The 24833-nt window shown below is 37.9% G+C and overlaps 1 protein-coding gene across 6 annotated transcripts in view; it reads right to left on the reverse strand.

The window, feature by feature from the left end:
- Positions 1-24833, reverse strand: part of HERC1 (HECT and RLD domain containing E3 ubiquitin protein ligase family member 1) — a 180117-nt gene that overhangs the window by 53051 nt on the left and 102233 nt on the right. For 4 of the 6 annotated variants that reach the window (XM_029952983.1, XM_029952985.1, XM_029952980.1 and 1 more), the window contains exons 27-39: positions 24426-24641; positions 23657-23777; positions 23190-23427; positions 22844-23037; positions 19501-19656; positions 17503-17609; positions 16907-17017; positions 13216-13392; positions 8492-8731; positions 8038-8121; positions 5854-6374; positions 3320-4095; positions 1161-1359 (exon numbers count right to left, since the gene is read on the reverse strand). In XM_029952983.1, coding sequence (XP_029808843.1) covers positions 1161-1359; positions 3320-4095; positions 5854-6374; positions 8038-8121; positions 8492-8731; positions 13216-13392; positions 16907-17017; positions 17503-17609; positions 19501-19656; positions 22844-23037; positions 23190-23427; positions 23657-23777; positions 24426-24641 — 3140 coding nt within the window. The remainder of the gene's footprint in view (positions 1-1160; positions 1360-3319; positions 4096-5853; positions 6375-8037; positions 8122-8491; positions 8732-13215; positions 13393-16906; positions 17018-17502; positions 17610-19500; positions 19657-22843; positions 23038-23189; positions 23428-23656; positions 23778-24425; positions 24642-24833) is intronic. The other 2 variants (XM_029952982.1, XM_029952984.1) reach the window with 2 other exon arrangements.

Raw genomic sequence — 24833 nt, forward strand, 5'->3', positions numbered from 1 at the left:
GGCAACGGCAGCTGCGAGGAGTCGTGCTCCTCCTGCCTAAGACCAGAGCAGAACTTCGTGTGTGAGCTGAAGACCACCGTGTTAAGTGTCCGACTTGCTCAGGTCATGATCTCTCAATTCATGAGCTCAAGCCCAGCATCGGGCTCCCTGCGATCAGTGCAGAGGCCACTTCGGATGGTCTCGGCTCCCCTCTCGCTTACACGCACATGTACATTCTCTTCTCACTCAAAACTAAACATAAAAAAAAAAAGAGAGAATCACTGGAGAACCTTAATTCAAATGCAAACTGTGCCCTCCAGACCTACTGAGTGAGACTTACAGGGGACACATTACAGCCCCAGAGCCTTAAAAAAGCCTCCAAGGTGGCTCCTGTGGACACCAAAAATTGAGAAGCATTACAGTAATAGCCCCTCTCTCTTCTACTCTCTAGAGGTCAGTCTACACACTGGGAATAATAACCTGTCAATTATGGGAAGGGGAAAAAGGAAGAAGAAAAAGGGTGACTAACCATTCTACTGTTCTTTATTTCACTTAAGCCCTAGTTAAAGGAGTGCACAAAACAGTACCTCTCTAACGATATTCTCTCAGAAGTTTTCATTTTGTGTATATACCTGGCAAACTGAAACAAAAAGAAAACTTAAGCTTTATTTGGAATTTACAAACCTACTAAAATAGGGTGGGCTAAAGAAGTATAAGACAGGCTCTTTCATTCGAAAAGTAGACTTGTTTGATCTGATAGTAAGAATGAAAGTATAATTAAGAAATTATGCTTAAAAGTGAAATAACCTTAGAAAATTATTTTCATGGAAGTGACCTCCACCTTGAGGCTCTAATATTCAATAAAAGCATTTACTTTTTGAAGAAAAAAATATTCAAAAATGTAGCTAAAAAAAAGAAAAGTTTATAAGGAGATAAACTCCTGGAGTATCTGATTGTCAGCGGCATGAGTGGTATATCCAGACCACCCCTCAACTGGCTGTGAGACTTTGTGCAAGAGATTAAACTTCTGAGGGGTATTCCCGACTTTAGCAAAATGTGTTTGACTCTGTGATCTTAGGTTCTGGATGCCTTTATTTGGTCACATTTTTCATTCAGAGAATGATCGTGTGTTCAGAATCCTAGGCATCAATATGGCAGATGTTAAAGGTCAACTTCCCTACCTCAGAAGACTAAGTGGCATCACTCCTGGGGATTCAGATGCAGGGACTGTTTCTGTGTCAGTGACTGGAGTGGTGGCAGTCGTAGTGTCCTCCAGCGAGCTGCTCATAAAGGAAGTTGTGCTCGAGGCTGATGGGCTAGTAGTAACTGGTGTTTGTGCCTGCTGGGCTTGGTCACTTTCTTCTGCTTGTTGATCAATCTCTATAAACCAAGGTAAATGTTAAGAAAGTAATAAGGACTTGATTTTTCACAAGTGACATGTAAATGGAAAACTTTTTATCTTTTAATTTGAAAAGTTTCTAAATATATTTCCTCAGTGCCAATTTCTATGAAATATTTTTTTAATGTTCTTGCATATATACATCCTTGTACTCACTACTATAGTCTTACTATAGACTCTACAGATAATAAGGTAATAAATACACTTTTGTAATCATTTCCTTGTTTACAGAAGAAGTTTCTCTTAAAAACATAAAAGAGGGGCATCTAGTTGGCTCAGTCAGCTAAGTGACTGCCTCTTGATTTCTGCTCAAGTCATGATCTCACAATTCCTGAGATGGAGCTTTGCACTGGGCTCTGCACTCACTGCTCAGAGTCTGCTTGGAATATCCTCTCTCTCTCTCTTTCTGCCCCTCCCCTGCTTACATGTACACACTCTTTCAAAATAAACTTAAAAAAATAATAAAAACAAAAATAGTCTCACTTTTGTATGATTTGACTAAAGGTTCTCTAAAGGTATCTGATCATTAAAATTGTACTTCCTGGGTGAGCCTGAGTGGCTCAATTAAAGCATCCACTCTTGATTTTGGCTCTCGACATGATCTCACAGTTCATGGGATTGAGCCCTGTGTCAAGCTCCATGCTGTCAGCACTGAGCCTGGTTGGGATTCTCTCTCTCCACTCCTCCCTGATTTACGTGCACGCATGCGTGCTCTCTCTCTCTCTCTCTCTCTGATAAATAAACAAACTAAAAAAACCCTGTATTTACTGGAGCGCCTGGGTGGCTCAGTTGGTTGAGCATCCAACTCTTGATTTCAGCTCAGATCATGATCCCAGGGTTGTAGTATCGAGCCCTACATCAGACTCTGCACTGAGTGTGGAGCCTGCTTGAGTTTCTCTCTATCCCGCTCATGCTCTTTCTCTCTCAAATAAGAGACAATACATTGGGGAAAAAACACTGATTTCTTTAGCACTTTGATTTTGATGCCCATTCTTTAGTCTTTAAATAGGCAAAAATGAAGACATGTAAATACAAGTAATACATGTAAATATAAATCTAGACAGAAACCCCAGGCTCTAAAAAGAACAATGTCTCACAAATACACTACTCCCAAGAGCTTAAAAAAAATCAATTAAAATGTCTAAGAGTTTACAAAGTATTTACAAATTTTTCTCTTATCTGGTAAGGGAGGTGACAAAGAAACATAGTATCAAGATAGCAGTTACCACAAAGACAGCTAATTCTTCCAGGGTTGCTAAACCGCCACATTCCTACATAATCATGACCTTAATACTATTCGTATGCAACATGTACTTCCCTCTGCATATCTACCATTTAATTTATGAAAAGAAGAAAGGTAGTAAGGAAAAAGGGAAAAGAGGAAGAAGAGGAAGGAAAAAAAGAAAAAAGGAAATGAAGTTCCTTGAAGGCAAGGGACTTTGTTCACCGCTGATTTTCCAGAACCAAGAAGAGTACTTGGCACGTAACAGGCACTCAGGAAATATTCACTGAATATATTTCATTTTTATCTCAGAATTCATATTATCCCAATAGGTGAAGATAAATATAAAATAAGGGCTTTTATTTCCTACAACACAGAATCTATAAAAGTAGTACTTTAAATGTCTCTGAGAAGTTATCAGTTTATATAATATATATTTTGAATCAGACCAATAAATTATTATCTTTTGTGGCATGAGTTAAGTTTTACAAAATGTAGTAATAATTATTAAGTTCTGTGCTTTTATAGGTTTACAGAAAATTATACATAGATAATTATTAATATAAAAGAAACAAAACACCTGTTTACCTTGCAAAGGAAAAACAACATGAAAACTGCTTTGGCCAAAAAAATTTTTTATAACTAACTTATGGAATATATCACATCTGACATGAGTAATTTCAGCAACACGAAAGGACAAGAGAAGGCAGATAACATACCTGGCTTAATTTTGCCCCCAAACTGGTCTTCCAGGAGCCCATGGACCACTAACTTGTAGATCATGGCTTGAGCTCGTTCCAGATCCGCTAATCCCAACGCTCTCTTAATGGGCGACCGCATGACTGCTCGCTTCACCATGTGTCTCATCAGGAACTGCAAGGCTGCTCGCATCTCCACGTCTTCGTGAACAACTGGAGAGCTTGCACAATCTGAGTTATGGCCATTTTCAGCCAGAACTTTTGGTATCAGCAACAGCTCGGCATATTTACTACAGCCAAGAAGAGCACTAAGTGATTTCATAGCACCGAGGTAGAGATAGGACAGCTGGACTGCTCTGATTTCTGATTGGGCTATGTCATGGTTTTTGGATATGTGTTCGTGATTTTTTCTTTTTCCTTCTGTTATCTGAGGTTGGGATTCCACACTTGGCAGTGTTGAGTCTAAAGAAAATGAAGCTATTTCGTTTTCGGATTTGGAGGTTGTGGCACCTTGATTTTTGACATCATCAGATGTTAAGCAAGTCCGCATATCTAAAGTAGATTCACTCTCGGTTTTCAGCTCAACATCCCCTTTCTCCTCAGACTCATGTCGGTGTTTCTTTTCATGTCGCTTGGTGCTCTGTTTGCCCATGTCTTCATGAATACCAGTCAAATATGTGAGGTCCAGCAACACAGAAGCTGTCAGGCCTCGGAATCGCGCCACATCAAAAGGCAGTGGTTCACAGGGCTCCAGATTATACAACGGAGTATCACTAGGCGACCAAAAAGTTGGGAAGCTTTAATAAAGATCAGAATGACACAGGAAGAAGCAAGTGAGGGATAGACGGGAGGAAGGTACAGAAAATAATGTAAACAAAATAAGATGCATCATGTACACAGTACAAAGAATAATTTACACAAACTAGAGAAATCATACACAGAGAAAAATGAATCTATTATGAGAAAATGGGGAGATGTAATGCTAAATGCAAAAGCAATGAGATGTGCACGTACTTACAAATCAGAAAACTGTGACCACAATGCAAGCCAGAATTAGCAAAATTTCTATAAACAGTCAAATAGTAAATATACGTTTCAACTCTGCCATTATAGTATGAAAGCAGCCAATGAATGCCTAAATAAATGGCTATGACTGTGTAACATTATTTATTTACTAAAACAAGGGGTGGGTCAGATGTAGTCTGTCTATCCCTGATGTAAGCTATTGAGAAAGATTGTATAATAAATTTTACTTATTATGTGGGTAATGACTATAACCTATTCTGGAGAAGATTTCGTTTCCATTTAAAACATTACTTTGTAGTCTCCAATTAATGCCTCTAATTTGTAGTTTAAGCAAAAATATCACATAATTCCTGATATTTGGCAAGAATTTACTGAAGTTTAAAAATGTTACAAGTACACAAAATGCAATAGCTTTAGCAAGTATATAAAGTTCGGTGGCTTAAATTTGTTATATTAACCTAAATCTTAGTTCTAGCTTAACCTTCCTTAATCTTCATTTTCCCTTTGCCTTATTTTCTTGTTTTAATTTGATTAATTTATTTTGCTATGTTAAATTTGCATTTTAATAAAGAATCATAAATCCTTTCTGAAACAAGGCAAAGAATAAAAGAAAAGGTAAATACTTTCATCTAACACTGTAAATTTTTTACTGGTTTCTTAGCTTGGTGGAGTGGGGGAAAGTAGGGTCCATTAACTCCTAAAGTTGTGTATAAAGGTTATACATGTGTTATCTTCAGCTGAGAGAATCTACAGCTGTTGTTAGGTTCTAAAACAGTACGGCCTCCAGAGAACTCTTAAGAACCTCTGTTTTAGATATTGTCCCATGTCATAGTAACACTATTAAGCCACCACTTTAGGCAGTATAATGAACAGTTATACATTATCATTAACAAATCCACATTTTCAGTGAAGATAATTGATGTACTTCCTTTGAAACATATGAAGTTTCTGTTTCACACAAATCCTGTCTGACTGTAAACATATCTAAATGCTTAAGTATACAGTTTGTATTAAATAAATGTAACTTCCATACTATCCAAAATACTGCACACTGAAGGGACAGAAATATGTGCTTAAAAAAAAGTATACTTATATCACAGTTAATCCCAAACTTAATTTTAGTCACTCAAATGTTCCTGCCTACGTTCAAAGCCCACCTACACAAAATGTAACTGACAAATCTGCTGGCTGGCTTTTTTCTATCCCAGTGTGTAATGGAAATGATCAAAAAGCAAGTAGCCAAATGAAAAATAAAGACAGATCCCAGTCAGACCTGAATTAGTGAGCTTACCATTTCTTCACAAAACAAAACAAAACACCATATATTTTATAAACCACTAGTATTCCAGGGAACATGGGTTTGAGATATATTCCTTTATGAAATCACATTACTCATACCCACTGTATGAAAAAATTATTTTAAAAACTGGCAGCTCACCTAAAATACATAGTTACTCACTGTCCATAGGCAATGGCCCATTTCACCATTAAATACTCGTTTGCTAAAAGTGTAACTCAACAGATCATACCTGATGGTAATTTCTGCTTCATCCCATTGGACCTTGGCAGACGTGCTGCCCTCTTTGACCACTCCCAGCAGCGTGGCATGGCGCCCAGTTTGCTTGTGAACACACCGACCTCCAACTCTAAGACCAGCATCAACTCCTCCTATCACTGCCAGCACAGGCCACACCTCTATGCAAAGGGTCCTCAGCTGCGGCTCTGAGAGGTCAGCAAGGCCATGTCTATTATGTTTACCTTTCTCTTCCTCTTTGCTCTCCTTCTCCTCTCTCATTTCATTTTCCTCTCGGCTTTGAACCGAGCGGCTTTTCTTTAGCTTCTGACCTGACTCTTTAATACATATCTTAATTTTATGCAGCCTTTCCATCATTTTTTTGTTAATGCAGTAAGTCCAACGATCTGTTCGGTGAAGGATACGGATAAGCTGAATAGTGGCCTCTGCCAGCACTGCTGCTACTGGACTACAAATAGGGTCTCCTGGAAGTAAGTCTCGTGGTGTGCCACGCATTTGCATGTCACAGATTTTCACCTATAAGGAAAAAAGAAGGCAGTCAATGTGTGATATTAATAGTTGTCTTAAACCATTAGTCACTAGACATTCTAGCACATGTAATCCCATGTTGAACTAGGGTTTGGTCTCCAAATATATGTGTATACTGAAGTTAGTAGCATACAGTCCTCTGCAACAAGTGCCCCATTATTAAAACTTCCTCCACTTTAGAGCTGTTGCAGACACCCAAAAGGTGGAACCAAGGTGTATGTGACTGCCTCAATTAACTCAAAAAAAAAAAAAAAAAAACCTTGAGAATCTAATCATTCTCATCCTCAAGATAAGTCCTAGGACCATCTTACACTGTTCAATGGACACAAATATAAAACTCTAAGTCTAGATAACTGGGATATTCCCAACCTACATGCATTTCAAATAAGACACTGAGGTTAAATTAAAAGAAGAGCAAGACTTAGATCCAAACCTTAATTCTGCATAATCTTGGGAAATTATTTAATCTCACTAAACCTCAGTTTTTTCATCTGGAAAAAAAATGCACTAATAATAAAATCTCTCTCTTATGGTTAAAGAGTAAATGAGACAATGCACATAAACTGCTTATTACTACAGTGCCAGATACATAATAAATGTTCAAAAAGATGTTTAACTACCATTAATATTGTTTTTAATCAGAGACTGTGAAACTTATCAGAAAAGGCTTCTAGGCAGAATAAAATGATTGTGACACAGTATATAGACGAATTAATCCCTTCGAGGCTCATAGATGCTGGGGAGCAATAGGCCATCACTCTAACCAGGTCACAGCAGAGCCTATTTTGGGCTGCAAGAGTATCACTGAGAAAGGGATGAGGGCAGTATTGGGCTGTCTCTGAACTTAATCCCCAGTTTTGCTGACTACATATTCAGGAGGCAGCTCCCTTCATTCACGAACTGCCAGCCTAAAATTACACCACCTTGGAAATTCCAGAAACACATTTAAAGCATAGAATAAGAGGCAACTTTCATATGTAGGACTGACCAAGTTCAGCAATTCCATTATACATACAATTCCATGTATACATACAACAGTCTGAAAACTTTCTACTACAAAATAACTAGAAATTCTGGAGACGTGAGAGCTCAGAAGTAGAACGGATGTGGTAGAAAACAAACCAACAGGGAAATGACAAAGAAGTATGTCTCTGCTTGGCTTTTAGATAAGGAGAAAAAAGTTCTTAGTGAGAGTGTAGCTCTTTAATACTGTCCTCCTAAAGGTGCGGGGTTCAAATTAACACCATCTATAAGGTGTAAGAACCTCCTCAGCTGAACGAACCTCAGGTTCCACAGCACAACTGGATCTGCCATTATTCAGCTAAGGGTACCTGATTACATTTAAGATTATTTCTAGGTCTCTTTCTCATATGCACAACTGCCAATGAACCAGATTACTCCTAAACTATCGCCTATTAATTCCTATAATTGAAAGTTGACTCATTACATTCAAATTGTCAGAATATCAAATAGTGCCTTAAAGAAGAGTAAAGGCAATTTCTAAAAGTAATCTAACTTTCTAGGAGAGTAAATTACCTGAACAGGTACTTTTAATGGTAGAAATACTTTATTCCATTTATAAACTCTATCTGATCCTAACAAATACTAATTTAAAAATATACTTAAGTATAAAAGTCTAAAGTTTCATTACCTTCTCCCCCGGGTTGCTACTATAGAACATTACACATGGGTATAACTCTGCTGCATCGACATCTTCAAAAGCTAATTTGGGTTCCTATAGTGTGGCAGAGAAGATGAAAAGAAAAAAAATTATTTTTAATATGCAATATCCAATTACATTAAGATTCAAAACTCTTATGAGAGGGAACACGATTTACAACATCAAATCTCAACCTTGCTAAGCAAGAAAGTTACACATATTACAAATGATCCTGCTTTGTTCATCTGTTTCAAAAATCTTACTGGGAATTTACTATCTTTCTGTTGTTTACTTGGTGCTGGTAAATACTAAAAGAACCAAAAGGTATTAGAGAAAAAGCAGAGGAGTGGATAATGTATAAACTGAGTAAGTGGCATTTAAATAACTGAGTTGAGTGTAAATAAAAACAAGAAAACATGCAATGCTTGTCAATGAGTTTCAGTACCTCTCCATTTTTCCCAAAGGAAATGGTTCTGGCTTCCATGTCTAACACACAGGTAATGAAATCTCCTTGAGTAAAGCTGGACAACGTCAGAGTCTGTTCTCCATTGTGATAGAGGTTACCACTGTAGGCCCGGTAAAGCCACATATCCGAGGTAGTACGGTGATTAAAGTCATGTACTGGCCAGCGAGAAACTCCAACGCACGTGCCTTCATTACCTCTGTTTTCTTTCACAATGTAAAACTAAAATGAAAATGGTAATGTTTACGAATATCAAAAAAAACTTGTTTATATATAATTAACTGTATACACCAATACTGGGGAATGTGCTCACAAGTAACACTGATGCATTTATGGGAATACAGTAAGTTCATTTTCAGCCTAAGTGAAAATAACATAAATGAAACAATTTCAGTGTTTTATAAAATAGATGAAGAGTCACTAGAACTACAACAATTCTGACTCATTAAAATATAGTTACAGTATTATTTGGAGAAAAGAGAGACAGACAAGTGGGAAAAGATAGAGTGCTCTGGTGCCTGATGGCTACACAGTTACATGTGTTATGATATAGCAGGTAAATTGCTCTGGTGAGAGAGAGAAAAGTTACCTATGGAATTCAAAAATAAAAGATCCAACCATAGGAGAGTTAGCTCACTGGCTCCCATGACAGCTTTTGGCCTTGTTAACTAAAGTGAGTTAAAAAGAGGATAAAGTTTGTGATGTGCTCTCTTGTAGGCAGTAAGAGAAAGGGACTCAAACATCCCTATAAACAGGCTTTGGATGGGCCAAAGAATAAAAATTAATTTGCAGTTGTCTCTCCTCTGGGTGGGAGGGGGAAGAGTTCAAATTTCCCTGACGGTGAGTTCTGGGTAGGTAAAAAATATTAGAAGTGTGTATTGCTCCACCTCACTCCGGTCTGTCGCTAAAATGAACAAATCAAGAGAATATAGATGCTGGCGAGGGTGTGGAGAGACGGGCACCCTCCTACACTGCTGGTGGGAATGTAAACTGGTGCAGCCGCTCTGGAAAACAGTGTGGAGGTTCCTCAAAAAACTATCGATAGAACTCCCCTATGACCCAGCAATAGCACTGCTAGGGATTTACCCAAGGGATACAGAAGTGCTGATGCATAGGAATACATGTACCCCAATGTTCATAGCAGCACTTTCAACAATAGCCAAAACATGGAAAAAGCCTAAATGTCCATCACCTGATGAGTGGATCAAGAAGATGTGGTATATATATACACAATGGAGTACTACATGGCAATGAGGAAGAATGAAATCTGGCCATTTGTAGCAAAGTGGATGGACCTCGAGGGTGTCATGCTAAGTGAAATAAGTCAGGCAGAGAAGGATAGATATCATATGTTTGCACTCATAGGTCTAACAGGAGAAACCTAACAGAGGACCATAGAGAGAGGAAGGGGGAAAGAGAGTTGGGGAGAGTGAGGGACACAAATCATGAAAGACTATTGAATACTGAAAATGAACCATGGACTGAAGGGGGAGGGGGAAAGAGGGAAGGGGGTGATGGTTATGGTGGGGGGCACTTGTGGGGAGAAGCACTGGGTGTTACATGGAAACCAATCTGAAAATAAACTATTAAAAAAAAAAAGAAATGTGTATTGCTTTTTCTTCTAAGAAGAAAAACAGATAAATCAGTTCCCAGAGCTGGAGCAAAGGTTTAAATAAAGAAAGATGAAAAAACAAAAGAAAATACAAACACCTCTCTAGTTATTTTCCTTAGCCTAGATGCTTCCATTGCTGAAGCAGTGCCCCTATTCCAACCAATTACCCTATATTTACTGCTAGGGCTTTGAGAAAACTTGAAATCTGCAGGGGGAAAGTAAATTTAAAAAAAATAGCATTTTCAAGTGTTTTGTGGCTATTTCATCTGGATGTATGATAAAAACTGATATAAAATCAATAAATCCTAAGGAATTATCCTGATCAGTGAAAGGTGCAAAGGAAAACTTGTTAGAAAGATACAACTTTCATATTTTTTGCCACCAGTGGATCAATTTAAACTCTTTTGAGTATTGGAAACAAAATAAGTTTCCATAACTGATAATTTTTGGCTATAATTTTTGCCTCTAGAAAAGGGGAAACCAAATAAAAAGAGTGGTAATCTCCAGACAGAGATATATGGATACACTTCCAGAGTTTTAAAAGGCAGTTTGACTTGCCACCTAGTTCTTGTAAAATCTGATGTCTGACTCTTAAGAGGCTAATGATTTTCCAGCCTAATTTGGACTCTAAGATTGACAAGGCAAAAACAAAAACAAACAAAAAAACCAAAACATCTACAAAAGCCTTGCTTCTACCTTTGACTTAAAACACAGCAGTTTGGTCTTAGAGCATATAGGCTTCATTGCTGCCAAAAATATTGCTTGCTTTTTAGAATCCTGAATTTATAGATCCTAATTACCTGGACTTGACTCTCATCTAAAATCTGAAACTGTCTGCCCTGGGCTGTTTCAACCTAACATGAGCTGTGCTCACCCTAAAAGGAATGAACAAAACTTAAATTCTGGTACTGCTGCAGATTTAGTACTCCTTTGTGGGGCCACAACCTATGAAAATATCATAGATTCTGGCTGGACTGTCCAGGTCACTTGCAGATACCCCTGGATAAGGGCTTTTTCTTTTTATGGGACCATCTAAATTTGAGCTAATTGGCTCCATATTTTTGACAAAGAAAATGATTATACTCCTAACTTGTGATTCCCGCTCAAAGCAGCAAGTTGGAGGAAGGCCTACCATAGGAAGTATGATGACCTGGCCGTTCACTCTTAATTAAGCGGACGTCAACCTCTTCTTGGGGACATCTCACTGCTGCTGACTTATGTTCAGGCTTTTGGATTAACTGCAGTTTGCAACAACAGACTGATAGCTTGACTACCTGTTACCTCTTTCTTCTGATACACACATTTTAGTAAGGCCTTTTATTAAAAGAAGCTCTCCCAGAAAGAGAGTTATCTTTTCTAGGCTGCTCATTAGATAAATAATTAGGATAAGAGAGGTTTTTAAACCTTCTATTTTGGAAAAAAAAAATTTTTTTTTAACTGGGATTTTGTCCTGACCAATTTCCTAACTAACTGTTCTGGCTAAGCTGTATGAAAATGTTTTTTTGTGTGAAAATTCTTTTGTCTTTGCACCCAACCCTTCTGGACAAAAGATCTAACTGAAGATTTAAAAAATGACTGAAAAAAGGTAAAGTTATAATTACTAAATGAGACATACTGATTTTAGTATAAGGGAGAAGAAGAAAAAAAAACCAGACCCTAGGGAAGTGTGGAGGAGTAGGGAAGGCCTTAATGATCTTTGTTTTTCAGAACTGGTTCTCTTAGGGGGAAAAAGTCTGTACTGTCTTGAAGGCTACTGTGAGTACTTCACATTCAACCTGATTGCTGAGCCTCCCATCACAACTGACAGACTGTAAGAAACTGGGTGGCCCCAGCACCTGCACACTCCCCAACACACCTCTAGATGTCATCATGCTCTTCAGGCAGATAAAATGAAGTCAGAGACCTGAAAAGCATATAAGTGACTGCCTTCAGGCAGTACCTGAGTCCCACTGACTCTAAATTATTCAAACTGCACTGGGAACTGAAGGTGGGGAGCTTCTGGTGAAAGGTCACATGGGGGCCCTGTTAACATGCTCTGCTTAACTACTGTACAACCTAATTAGGGGTATCCTAACAATGATAAACTCTTTTGTTTCCACGGATAGCATGTATGCCTTCTAGAACTGTATTCTTGTGTGTACACTGTATCTTGACACTACCTGAGCCGTGCACTGGCCAGAGTTGTGCTATGCTGAATTGATACCTAAGTGAGTTAATATAAAAACTTAAGAACAAATCCACATGGCTTTTTATGACAGAACTTTATGGTTAATGAGATTTGTTTTCAACTAGCTACATCTAGGGCCACCTAGGAAGCATAACTGAAATCAATAGTACAGGCTGGTCTCACCCTGGCACTTGGGGTCCTTCTAATAATAATTTTACTATAAAGAGACTATGGCCAAGAGCTAAGGGGGTGGACTGTGCCAAAAATATAGCAGAGACTGCCATCCTTAGAAAGGACTGCTTGCAGTGTTTGTCCTTGGCTGGCATCTGGAACTAGAATAGAAACATTCCCTAGGCTCATTACACCTGGACTGTTTTGTACCACATTATACTTTAACATAAACACCTGCTTTCCTTCTATGAATCTAAAGTTTTAGTGTATGTCAGACAGAGGACATGTGATCAGCACTCAATAAAAATCTTGGGCACAGAATCTCTAATGAGCTTTCCCAGGCAGGAAACATTTAATGTATTTTCATGTCTGAGTATGATCTCTGTGACCCCTCATGAGAGGGATTATCATAATTTTTTAACTGTTCACTTAAAAAAGTTTTGAGATAACTTTAGAAGTTATAGAAGTTACAAAAACAAGAGTTCCTGTATACCTTCATTCAGTTTCCATTTATGTTAACATCTTATATAATGATAAAACATTTACATATGGGTCATTTTTTTAAGTAGGCTCCATGCCCAACATCGGACTTGAACTCACAACCCTGAGATCAGGAATTGCATGCTCTACTGACTGAGCCAGCCAGGTGCCCCTATATGTGATTTTTTTAAGTTTTCAATACATATTCTTGGTAACAACATTTTTTGGTAAGTACTAAAAGACACAGTGCTAAAAGCTTCTTGGAATTTTACATACCTTCCATTGATAGCATCCAGAAGTTACTCCAGTTGATGCCAATCCATATCCTTTTCCTCCACTGCCATGAGTTAAAATCTGTCCATTCTCCACTAGGCAACACTGAGCTTTCTCTGGATCAAAGGATACTTCTTGTATAGGAAGATTCTCATCTTCTTCCTCCAACTCTCCCTGCTTCTACCAAAAAGGAAGCTGGGTCAGTATTTTGAAATAATCCAGATCTCAGTTAATATATATTCTAAGACTATCTGGTTTGATTCCACAAATATTTATTGAGTATCTACTATGTACCTGGTACAGTGTAGGCAAGGGAACTCGATAAATACAGCAGGGTCCGTGCATAAAGCTTACAGTCCAATTAGGGGCCACAGAAATAAATAACACCAGTATTATGGAGAATTACAAGAGTTATATGACAAGTATTGCAGAAACATAAAGGTGTCTAAACATGCTTGGGAAAGATAAGGAAAGCATTCAAAAGAGGAGGACTTCTGAGCTGAGTCCTAAATGATGAGAAGGCATTTAGCAGATGGTCAAAGAAGAGAAAGTCATTTAAGCAGTAAACAGACCACTGTTGCAAGGCATGGAGGTATAAAACAGTTCTGTAATTTATGGTAATTCCAAGCAGTGGAGAATGTCTAGAGGATGAGAAGGCTAGGAAGAGAAAAAAGAACAAAATCATGGAAGACCCTGAATGCCATTTGAAGTTTGAACTTAATAGACAATAGGGAGTGCCTATATAAATTTATACAGAGAATCTCTAATCAGATCTGTGTTTTATAAACATCGTATTGCCCAGGGTATATAGGATAAAGGCAGAGAGATCAATCAGAAGATTATTGCAAGAGTTCAAGTAAAAAATACTGAGAACTTGAACGTATTAATTCATTCAATGAGTATTCAGCATCTACTATGTGGAAGGCACTATACCAGGTCCTATAAATTCAACAGTGTATTAGATAAAGATAAGATCTCTGCTCTCACAGAACTTATATACATACTAGAGCTTATATTTTAGAAGGTGGAGACCGAAGATAAAAAATATCAGGTAATAAGTGCTATGTCAAAGTTAAAGCAAATCATAACAGAGTATGTGAAAACTAACTCTAAATTGAGGATAAAGAAAGGACTCTCTGAAGTGATAATTGAGTCCTGAACAGTAAGAACTTGACATCTGAAAAACCTATGAGGGAAGTACTCCATGCAAAGCATAAAAGGAGGAATAAGCTTAGGGTGTCCAAGAAATAGGAAGAAGATGGGGCGCCTGGGTGGCTTAATCGGTTAGGCTTCCAATTTCAGTTCAGGTCATGATCTTTCTTTGAGTTTGAGCCCGGCAGTCAGGCTCTGTGCTGGCAGTTCAGAGCCTAGAGCCTGTTTCAGATTCTGTGTATCCCCTGCTCATGCTATGTCTCTCTTGCTCTCAAAATTAAATAAAACAACAGAAATGCTGATGCATAGGGGCACATGTACCCCAATGTTCATAGCAGCAATATCAACAATAGCCAAAACATGGAAAAAGCCTAAATGTCCATCACCTAATGAGTGGATCAAGAAGATGTGATATATATACACAATGGAGTACTACATGGCAATGAGAAAGAATGAAATACGGCCATTTATAGGAAAGTGGGTGGACCTCAAGGGTGTCATGCTAAGTGAAATAAGTCAGGCAGAGAAAGACAGATACCATATGTTTGCACTCATAGGTCCAACAGGAAAACAGGAGAAACCTAATAGAGGACCAGGGGGAGGGGAAGAGGGAAAGAGAGTTGGGGAGAGACAGGGACGCAAAACTTGAGAGACTACTGAACGCTGAAAATGAACTGAGGGTTGAAGAGGAAGGGGGAGGGGGGAAGAGGTGGTGATGGAGGAGGGCACTTGTGGGGAAGAGCACTGGGTGTTGGATGGAAACCAATTTGACAATAAACTATTTTCAAAAAAAAAATTAAATAAAACATTGAAAAAAAAAGCAAACAAACAAAAAAGAAACAGGAGGAAGGCAAGTTGTTCTGAGTATACTAAGCAAATGGGAGAGAACACGCAGTTTTGGATTTTACCCCAAGAAAGATGAGAAATCACTGGAGAGTTTTAAGCACAGGACCAGCATGGTATGATTTACAGTTTATTTTTTCATTTTTTTTTAAATAGTTTATTACCAAGTTGGTTTCCATATAACACCCAATGCTCTTCCCCACAAGTGCCCCTTTCCATGATTTACAGTTTAAAACAGCATTCTAGATCCCATGCAGAGAAAGGACTACAGGGAATTAACAATGAAAACAAAAAGACCATTTAGGAGGCTCTTGTACAATCCAAGCCAGAGATGATAGTGGCTTGGAACAGGGTGAGGGCAGAGCAATAAGGAGGTCGACAAATGTAAGTTATATTTTATAAAGGAAACAACAGGACTGGAGAATGCATGGAGGGAAAAAATGGGGGGGAGAGAGTAGTGGTGACAGAAAGAGGATGATACCTAGGTTTTTTTAGTCGAGTCACTAACTAGGAAGAAAGGAAAGCTGGGGAAGGAACAGGATTTGATAGAATTAAAAATCTATGATGTATGAGATGCCTACTAGACTATCATTCAAGTGATAAGGCAAGCAGAAGATGGATATGTAAGCCCAGAATTCAGGTAAAACATTAGAACTGGAAATCAAAAATTTGGGAAGCAATGGTATATGTGTCTGAATAAGGTTTTGTTGGGTGCAGGAAAGGGAATGGGGATGATGGTTAGAAAAAGAAGGGGTCTTGGGACCAGGCCCTGGGATAATACAACACATAAAAGGAAGAGGAAGAGCCAATTAAGAAAGAATGAGAAGAGGTCACTGCACTGAAACAGAAGGAAAACCAGAAAAAGTGTGGACTCAAAAAACCAAATGAATGGATTTAAGAGCTATACAGGAAGTAGAATCAATGAAGCCCAGTGACTATGTGGATGGGGAGACATTAGGAAAATCTAGAATTCCCAAGAATTCAGGTTTGGAATGCTATGTGAATGATGGTGCTGTCAATTAGGAAATGGGACAGGGAGAAAAACATAAAGGTTTGATTGGGAGACACCGGGGCTAGCACTGAAGTTTGGAAGGCGCTGCATATAGGTGAAAATGATCCTGAGCATACTGAGGCTGTTGGAAAAGCTAAGAATGGAAATCTTGAGGGACAGCAGTGTTTGAAATGGAGGCTGGGAGAATGTGGCACCAAAGAAGAGGTGCCTCTAGAGGGAAGCAAGGATTGGCAGAGGATTGAAAATGTAGTTGTGAAAACAACAGAAGGCTAGAGTTTCCAGAGATGGAGTAAGACGTGGACAAAAAAGTGTATCTTCTATTTAGGAATTAGCACTTACCTCTGTCATTCAATTTCAATGCTTTGATGGAAGTTCAACAATTGAGTTGAAGAGCAAATAAGAACGAAGGAGTGGCTACAACATGTATAAAATTACTCTTTTGAGAAGCTTAGCAATGAAGGAAAAGACAGGAACAGGAGAGTCTTCTTAGGTAAAAAAGGGTTTGGAAGGTTGGGAATGAGAGATGTTTTTATAAAGTGAGATGGAACCAAGGGAGAAGGAGAAAGTGCAGAGAGAATATGGAATAACTGACAGAACAAAGTCCCTCCGAGGAGAAGGGATCCAGAGACAGGAGACAGGGTATTCACTTGTGCTGTCTAAAAATACCTTTTTGAAAGAATCGCTTACCTGTAACTTTATTTCTTGTTCTTTTTCCTTTATCTGTATAGCATGTTTGGCCTGAGCAATGGGTGTCTCCCACATACAGTCTGACAGAAGGGAAAAGAGGCGTTCAACAACCTATTTATTGAAGGAAAAAGAATGATGAAATTTGTAAAAGGTACTTTTAAGTAATATTAGAAAAGATAAATCATGTAACTAATACTAAGTCACACTGGAAATGTGATTACACCAAAGTCCAACAGATACTTTGAGTGGTTTGTTTTAATTTAAATATCTTTTTTTTTTAGAAAAATCCTTAACCCACTAGAAAGTAAGACCACGGAACCTCACACTTCTCTCACTAAAGGCCCAAATCCAGTAAGAAATTCCACACATCTTCCTTTCCTTCTGACATTCTAAGTATTCACTCTCTCCCTACTCCTCACACCCATAACTTAATTTCCCTTTCTCCTTGCTTGGAAATTAAATAATAAAGCAATCTAAGAAGCAGAAGTTTTGCTAATAAATGACACATTTACAACTGAAGAGACTATAATTTACATTTTGGGAAAATAATGTTACAGATGTGAAAAGTATTGTCTAATAGTTTTAAAAATAGAAACCTGAGCCATTTGATCATCTTCTACACCAGATTCACAAGCTGGTAGCACAGCCTCAAGGACGTGAAGTGCAAGGAGCCTTGTTCTTAGGTTACCAACAAGAGGAATACCTGGGGAGAAAAAGCCATTTTCTGATTATTAGTGTGACTTAAATTCAAGGCGTAAATGAGAGGCGCCTGGGTGACTTTGTTGGTTAGGTGTCTGACTTTGACTCAGGTCATGATCTCATGGTTCATGAGTCTGAACCCCGCATAGGGCTCTGTGCTCCAGCTTGGAGCCTGGAGCCTGTTTCGAATTCTGTGTCTTCCTCACTCTATGCCCCTCCCCTACTTGTGCTCAGTCACTCTCTCTCTCTTCCCTCTTTCTCTCAAAAATAAACATTAAAAAAAGTGTAAGTGAACTTCTTGAATAAAAATATTTGAGGCTCCTCAGCATTTATGGAATGGACAACACTTCAACCTATTATCACAAGAATCCTATACTCAGCCTGTACCCACTAATGTACATGAATATTCATGTTTATGTCTCAGTTTTTATATATATAAAGGGAACAGCACTATAATAACTATCTGTACCAGGTACTATGCTATGAATTTCATACACATTAACTCTATGGATCTTTACAAATTCTACATCATATCCCTGTTTTACTGATGAGGAAAGTGAGGCTGAGAGAAGTTAAGAAATGTGACCATAGCTCAGCAGCGGCAGAAGTAGAATTTTAAACAGGTCTGTTAATCTCTAAAGCTCAGGTTTATCATACCCTTTCACTGCTTCTTCTCCATCCATGCCCTGACTGCCTCACGGAGATTTTAGGATTAATGGGGAGTAAGCAGTTTATGCTTTTCTGAAGAAAGCAAAAGAAGAGACAGAATAATGATGCTCTTTTTTCTATCTACTACTACAAGAAAACCAGTTAAAATTAAACAAATATCTAATTCTTTCTTTATGCTCCATGACTTTAATCAATGTTATATAAGCTTTACCTTATCAGATGAGGGAAAAAGCTGTTATAAGTTATACTAGTTAAGAAAAACTAGCAAAGTATATTGAGAATGTATACATATAAAATAACATGTACCATGGAAAATTAAATTATGTTTTAGCATATTTAAGAAAGACTAGGGATGATGAAAAAGTTCTGGAAGTGGAGAGCAGTTATGGTTGAGTAACACTGTGAATGTACTGAATGTCCCTGAATTGTACACTTAAGTAGTTGAAAGCTGTAAATTTTATATTGTATTTTATACCACTGCAAATTTTATGTATATTTTACCACCATTAAAAAAAAGACTGGGGGAGTGGGGTGCCTGGGTGGCTCAGTCAGTTAAGCATCCCGACTTTGGCTCAGGTCATGATCTCACAGTTCATGAATTTGAGCCCTGCATGCTTCTCTCTCTCTCTCTCTCTCTCTCTCTCTCTCTCTCTCTCTCTCTCGTGCAGTTCTCTGACCCTCTTCCACTTGTGTACTCTCTCTAAATAAATAAATAAATGAATAAACTTAAAAATAAAAAGTAGGAAAGGACTGGCAGTAATATATGCAAGCAGACCAAACTTTTAGTCTACAAACCCAGAATTAGGCTCATTACATAGAACTCACACAGCTAACACACAATCAGAAGTTACAATCAAGACAACAGAAATTGTATTATGATTAGAGAGAATGGATAAATAAGATCTGCATTTTGATAACCCAACAAGTGACATCAAAATCTGCACCACTTACTAAACAGGATGTTCTGTTTATTTTTATTATGGTAATTCAAACAAATAGAACCAAGTTCTCTAGTTAAAGCCATAATTTAGCCTGGTGCTACTTTCTATTAATTCCTATCAATTTTTACTCCTAAAATTGGACCTTTTTTTTGATCAAGTAAGTACTCAGAAAACAAAAGTCTTGAAATCAAGGTCAAATATTCAATGTTATTAAAATGTGGTATTATCTGAATAAAATACATGTAATGCATACAAACACTCTAAAATAAGGCAAAGGTCATATACCTGAAGAACACTTCTGAGATGCTATGTTTAGAAGCACCTCTGTCCATTTTGGGGAAGCCATTTTTGATTGAATTGCTTTTGAAGACACAACTCTGCGAAGAAAAACTAAAAAATCCCCCAGATGCAGTTCTGCTGCATGTTGTTTCCTAAGAGCAGCTGAAGAGTAAAGAGACAAGTTTACATTACAACCAAAAATCAATAGGAAAATGTCCTATCAAGTAGAACTTGCATTTAGATTGTACTAAGCCCAAATCTAATTCAAAATCTAACTTGTCAATTGGCTATTGAATTTTTAAACCTTAAAGAACAGAATGGGGAAAGGTCAGAAAACAACACCCAACTAAAAACATTTTTTACAACTGTGTACAGTAATAGTGAGGTTGCTAGAATAAAGTATGCATACTTCGTTTTCTGTATTTTTTTATTGCTACTCTAAAATGCATCAGTTCTCTATCCAACTTTAGAGTTCTATGAAGTAGAATCTGAGAGAAATTATCTGTGAACCTCCTAAAGTTGTATGAAAATTGTGTGTATATCTGACTAGTAAAAGAGTTCCCAACTTGGATCACATTTTCAAAAAGTCTATGACCTCCCCCAGCCCAATCAAATTAAGAATCACATCTCTAAAGAAGACTTTGTGTTTTCAGATTCTACAAAGGAATAAATTTCTAGGCTGAGTCTGGTTTGCCTGAGCACCAACTCCATGTACAAGATCTCTTAGGTAAATTGGCCCCAAGCAAGCATCACTACCAGCTTCTCTCTTGTCGCTCCTCTCAGTTTCCCTCCACCCTGTGCATTTTGAATCCAGAGGACTATCTGCTTTTCCTGTAACATACCACATTCCATCATCATCCAATACCTTTCAAACCCTCTCAGCGTGACAGTCCCAACTCAGAGCCAAAAGGAAGAAGCATGCCAGTGAGGCAGCTGCCCAGAATATCAATCTCTAAGGGGCACTAGAACATACAAAATCATAATGATTTGGAGGCAAGTATTAAAGGCAGCACTCCTTTCAGGGAGATCCTGGCATGTCAAATTAAGGAATACACGGACAATTCACTTAAAGTGAGACACTCGCACCAAGGGCACCACACTTAGATGGCCAGCAATCTGCTTTCACAGACACCTTGTCATAAATGAAGGATACCTGTTCTGCTGAGATGGGTGTGCATGTCTATGGTGCAATTAGAACGTTGGTGACAATCAGAGACAACTGTACTCCTTTGCTACAATTCCTATATGGTCCTCTACCTCTTCTTTATGGTCCTATATGGTCCTCTACCTCTTCTTTACTTAAATGCTAATAAGCAAATATTTTTATAAATATAAATTTGAAGAATATAAAGTTATTAGCCTGCCCTGGAGAGCCACATACCACTCCTACCTTGTTCCTACACATTCTTCAAAATCCAATTCAAAAGCTACCTCTTCTATGAAGCCTTCTCTCCTGGTGGAGATCCTTGGGAAAATCTGTTATGAGGCCACCATCCTAACCCCCATCCTTAACTCCCAGAAAGTATCTCTGTAACATAATACTAAATTAGTTAATTAGTTAAATTAATTAAAGTCTGCAGACCTTAAATAGAAAACTGATTAATACAACTTGGAGATAGTGTTTCAGTACCAATACCAGTTAGAAATTTCAGTTAAGTATTTTAGAGGGTCTGTGGGGTTATTAATAGCTGGCCACTGCTGACTTGATCAGTCTCACTCCCAGCCATTCCCATGAATAGAGACAGCGCAACAGCCTTCTCTCTAGTATGACCTGAGAGGAATGGACGTGGATTCAGTCTGCTGTTACACCTGCTGAGATTCATTCACAGAAGTACTTCTTTCTTTACTGGGTATGGAAGGGCCCAGTTTTCCTAGGGACCTAAAGGTTGAGAAGTAACTCTATTAGGTCTTTCCTGCTGTCTGTATGTACAGTACTCAGCACAGAATGGTGAGAAACTAATAACCTTAACCACCCTGTACCCCTCACTGGAACTCAGAAAAACAGGCAGAGGCACTAAAAGCTTGTTTATTTTACCATGCCTTTTGAGTCTGCCATGCTCTTAGAAGTACCATCCTCTTTATATAAATAGGGAGAAGGAATGTGCCACAGGGTTAGCCTCTGAAACCAAAAGCTAGTCCTTAGTCAGGACTCATATATCCTCCTAGATAGATTTAGCTATTTCTTCTAAGTTTCTTGTACTACAGTGTGATTAGTTGTTGAAATGGCTGCCTCTCTTGTTACCTTAGAAGGTCCCTGAGGGCAGAGACCATGTTTCATCAATTTTGTATCCACAGGGTATTTCCTCTATCCACCCACCTATCTACACAATATTACTTAAATATTACTTTATTTAATTTTAATATTAGTCTAGTATTCCAGTGTTAATATTAACATCCACATTTATAGTTTTACTGTGTGCCAGACACTACTCTAAGTGCTTTACATGTATTTAATTAAATTAAATTAGTCTTCAAACACTCTAAAAAGGTTGGTTCTATTATCCTTATCTTACAGATAAGGGAATGGGGGCACAGAGAGGTTAAATAACTTGCTCTGTCCCCGTCCATTCATTCATCTGGCTGGCTGTCTATCTACCTATCTATCTATCTAGGCATCCATCGGGTCCAGAGAGCATTTAAGGGCTCCCAGAGTTTATTATGGTAATAAGACATGGTAGTTTCATAAAAATTTCTTTCAGAAATGACTAATCTTAAACCTTTATTCCTTAATTATGTAGCAGATATAGTTAGTACTTCTGCTGTTCAGGGTTTAAATTCTATCAAAAATACAATGCTCACTATAGGTTTATAGTTTTTTAAAGCTATGAGCAGATGGTCATAGTATAGCATCCAAATAAATGACAACTAAGTATAATAAGGATTTTTTTTTAGTGACCAGGAAACATAACAGCCTAGCAAGAAGTTCAGCTCCTTTAACTTTAACTTAGTTTCCATATATGAAAACCTGAGCCAATATATGAAACCCCATAAGCCAAGACTATGGTTAAAGATGGGCTGTCAGGATCCAGTGCTAAGAAAACAGAACTTGGGGCAATCAGTCACCTAGAACCTTTAGATTCTAGAGCAAGGACAGCCAAGGAGAAGCTAAACTTCAAGAGGGAGCAGTATGATCGCTATATCAGGATTAACAGAGTTTAAGGAGAAGAAGTTCAGTCAGGAGCTCATCTAAATCACACATATTTGGAGAGCAAAGAAGTTTATAAATGAATAAATAAAAATTCTTTTAAAAAAATTTCACACCTCACCACAGAGAGAATTCTACATTCTAATATTCACAAGAAGACTCAATAAACGCTAGTAAATAATGACAAAAAAGGGTTTATGCTACCTCTGAAATCTCTCTTCTCAGTTTCTCCACTGGAGTCAACTTTTCTTTCTTCTTCTTCACCCTCTTCTCCTTCCCCTTCTCCAAAAGAGGCCATAAGTAGTACACCAGCTTGGGACAACAAATTCTTCAACTGACTACAGAGTAGATCCAACAAGGACTGAACTACTTTGGGGCTCAGTTTATCAGCATAAGTCCTATATGATGTAACAGGGGGGAAAAAAGTGGTAATAACACAGTGGGGCTAATGTACTTAAACACATAAAAGGGATTAGGGGGAAATGGAAATTACTCAAATGAGAAAAGACCAGGTCCCATACAGTTCCATCAAGACATCTATAATGCTCACCCTGTAGTGATGGCAAGAATTTGGAGCAATCTTGTACTAGCCACCTTCAAAGCTGTACTAAGCTGAGAAACACCCGTCTTTGGCAACAACTGCAGAGGCTGTCCCAGCATGGTGTCTGTACCGCATAGCTGCGACAACACGTTTAGCAGACCAGTGGAAATCGCCAAAGAAACATCCACTGGTTGATAGTGAACGCTCAGAGCAAAAACTGTAACCAAAAGGAGCCGTTGCTGGGCTTCTAAAAAAGAAAGACAGACAACTGAGAATTTCCTTTGAAGTAACTGACACATTTATTAAAATAAAGCATATTCCAAAATATAAACAGTAACGTGGAACACTACTACATTTTCAAATATGTGTTCTTTTACATGTAAATTGATCTATTAATGTTCAAACAAGATATAGAACATTAAGTATCTAGCATACAATGTAACCCGCATCTCAGATTTGTGGTGGCAGTTACTCACCGATGTGATGCTTGTTTGCCTGTAGAGCCCTCTCTAGGGTAGCAGACAGTTGTTGATAAATCTTATGCACAGCCACCTGGATTTCAATCTGAATATTTCTTTTAGCTGCTCTGATCCCATCCTGAATAAAGTTATGTTTACATTTTCTATTAGTAACACTAACACTTTCTACACAAATAAAAGTAATAGAATTTTATCTTACACTATGCTAGAGCCCTATGGCAGTTCTTAATTATTTAATATATTTCAATATAGAAAAGCTTTATAATAAATTTATACCTAAATGCTTGACGATTCCAGATTCTATATAATCTTTCTCCTTTCCCACAAAGCAATTTTTCTTCTCTAAATAAAGATAACATTTTAAAAAATTTTTTTCAAGCCATCAGAGAAACTGGGTAAAATGATAAAGTGTAAATGCAAATTCTGGAAACCCATCCTTCAAAACACCAATCCCTATCCCAAATTAGATCTATCTCTATCCAACTTGGCTAAGGGTTATTAAAACTGAGCCAGCAAAGGATCTAAAAGAACAACAGTACCATGGCTCACCTAATGTCTACTATACTACTATCATTCAGGAAACTAAACCAGTCAGATAGCTGTAAGAGTCATTTAGAAGTCTTTATATTTTTAAACCTCAATCTTAAACACCAGAAACCTTAGTATTATTAAATTGATATTAAAAAAGAAAAGAAAAGAAAAAAAGAATAGCTAGAATCTGAATATAGTGCAAGATGCATCCTTAAACAACATAGCTGTCACCCACCTGATAGTGATGCAATCGGCCACTCTCTCCTTTGGCTCCTGCATGCCCCACAGTGCCTAAACCAAAACACCCAGCTAGAAACTGCAGCCTCACAGACGTGAGCAGTGTGGAGGACTGGAAGCCCGAATTTGATCTGCTTCCTGCCAGAGAGATGCTACCTTTTTCCTCCATCCCAGACAATAGAACGAGGATCTGGTGAAGTGCTTCTAAACGAAGCTTGAGAAAAGTAAAATGAATATATTTTAGAGTCCTTCACTGAAGTGAGACACAAAGGAATTCCAAAACACATATTACTTAGCACAGAAAGTCTTGATATTTCTTAGAACTCTATTCTAGTAAAGTAAACATTTATTTTATCATTAAGACTTTTTAAAATAAAAATATTTCTAAAAATTCTATAAGCATACT

Source organism: Suricata suricatta, chromosome 9, assembly GCF_006229205.1.
Source record: "Suricata suricatta isolate VVHF042 chromosome 9, meerkat_22Aug2017_6uvM2_HiC, whole genome shotgun sequence".
NCBI classification, from domain to species: domain Eukaryota; kingdom Metazoa; phylum Chordata; class Mammalia; order Carnivora; family Herpestidae; genus Suricata; species Suricata suricatta.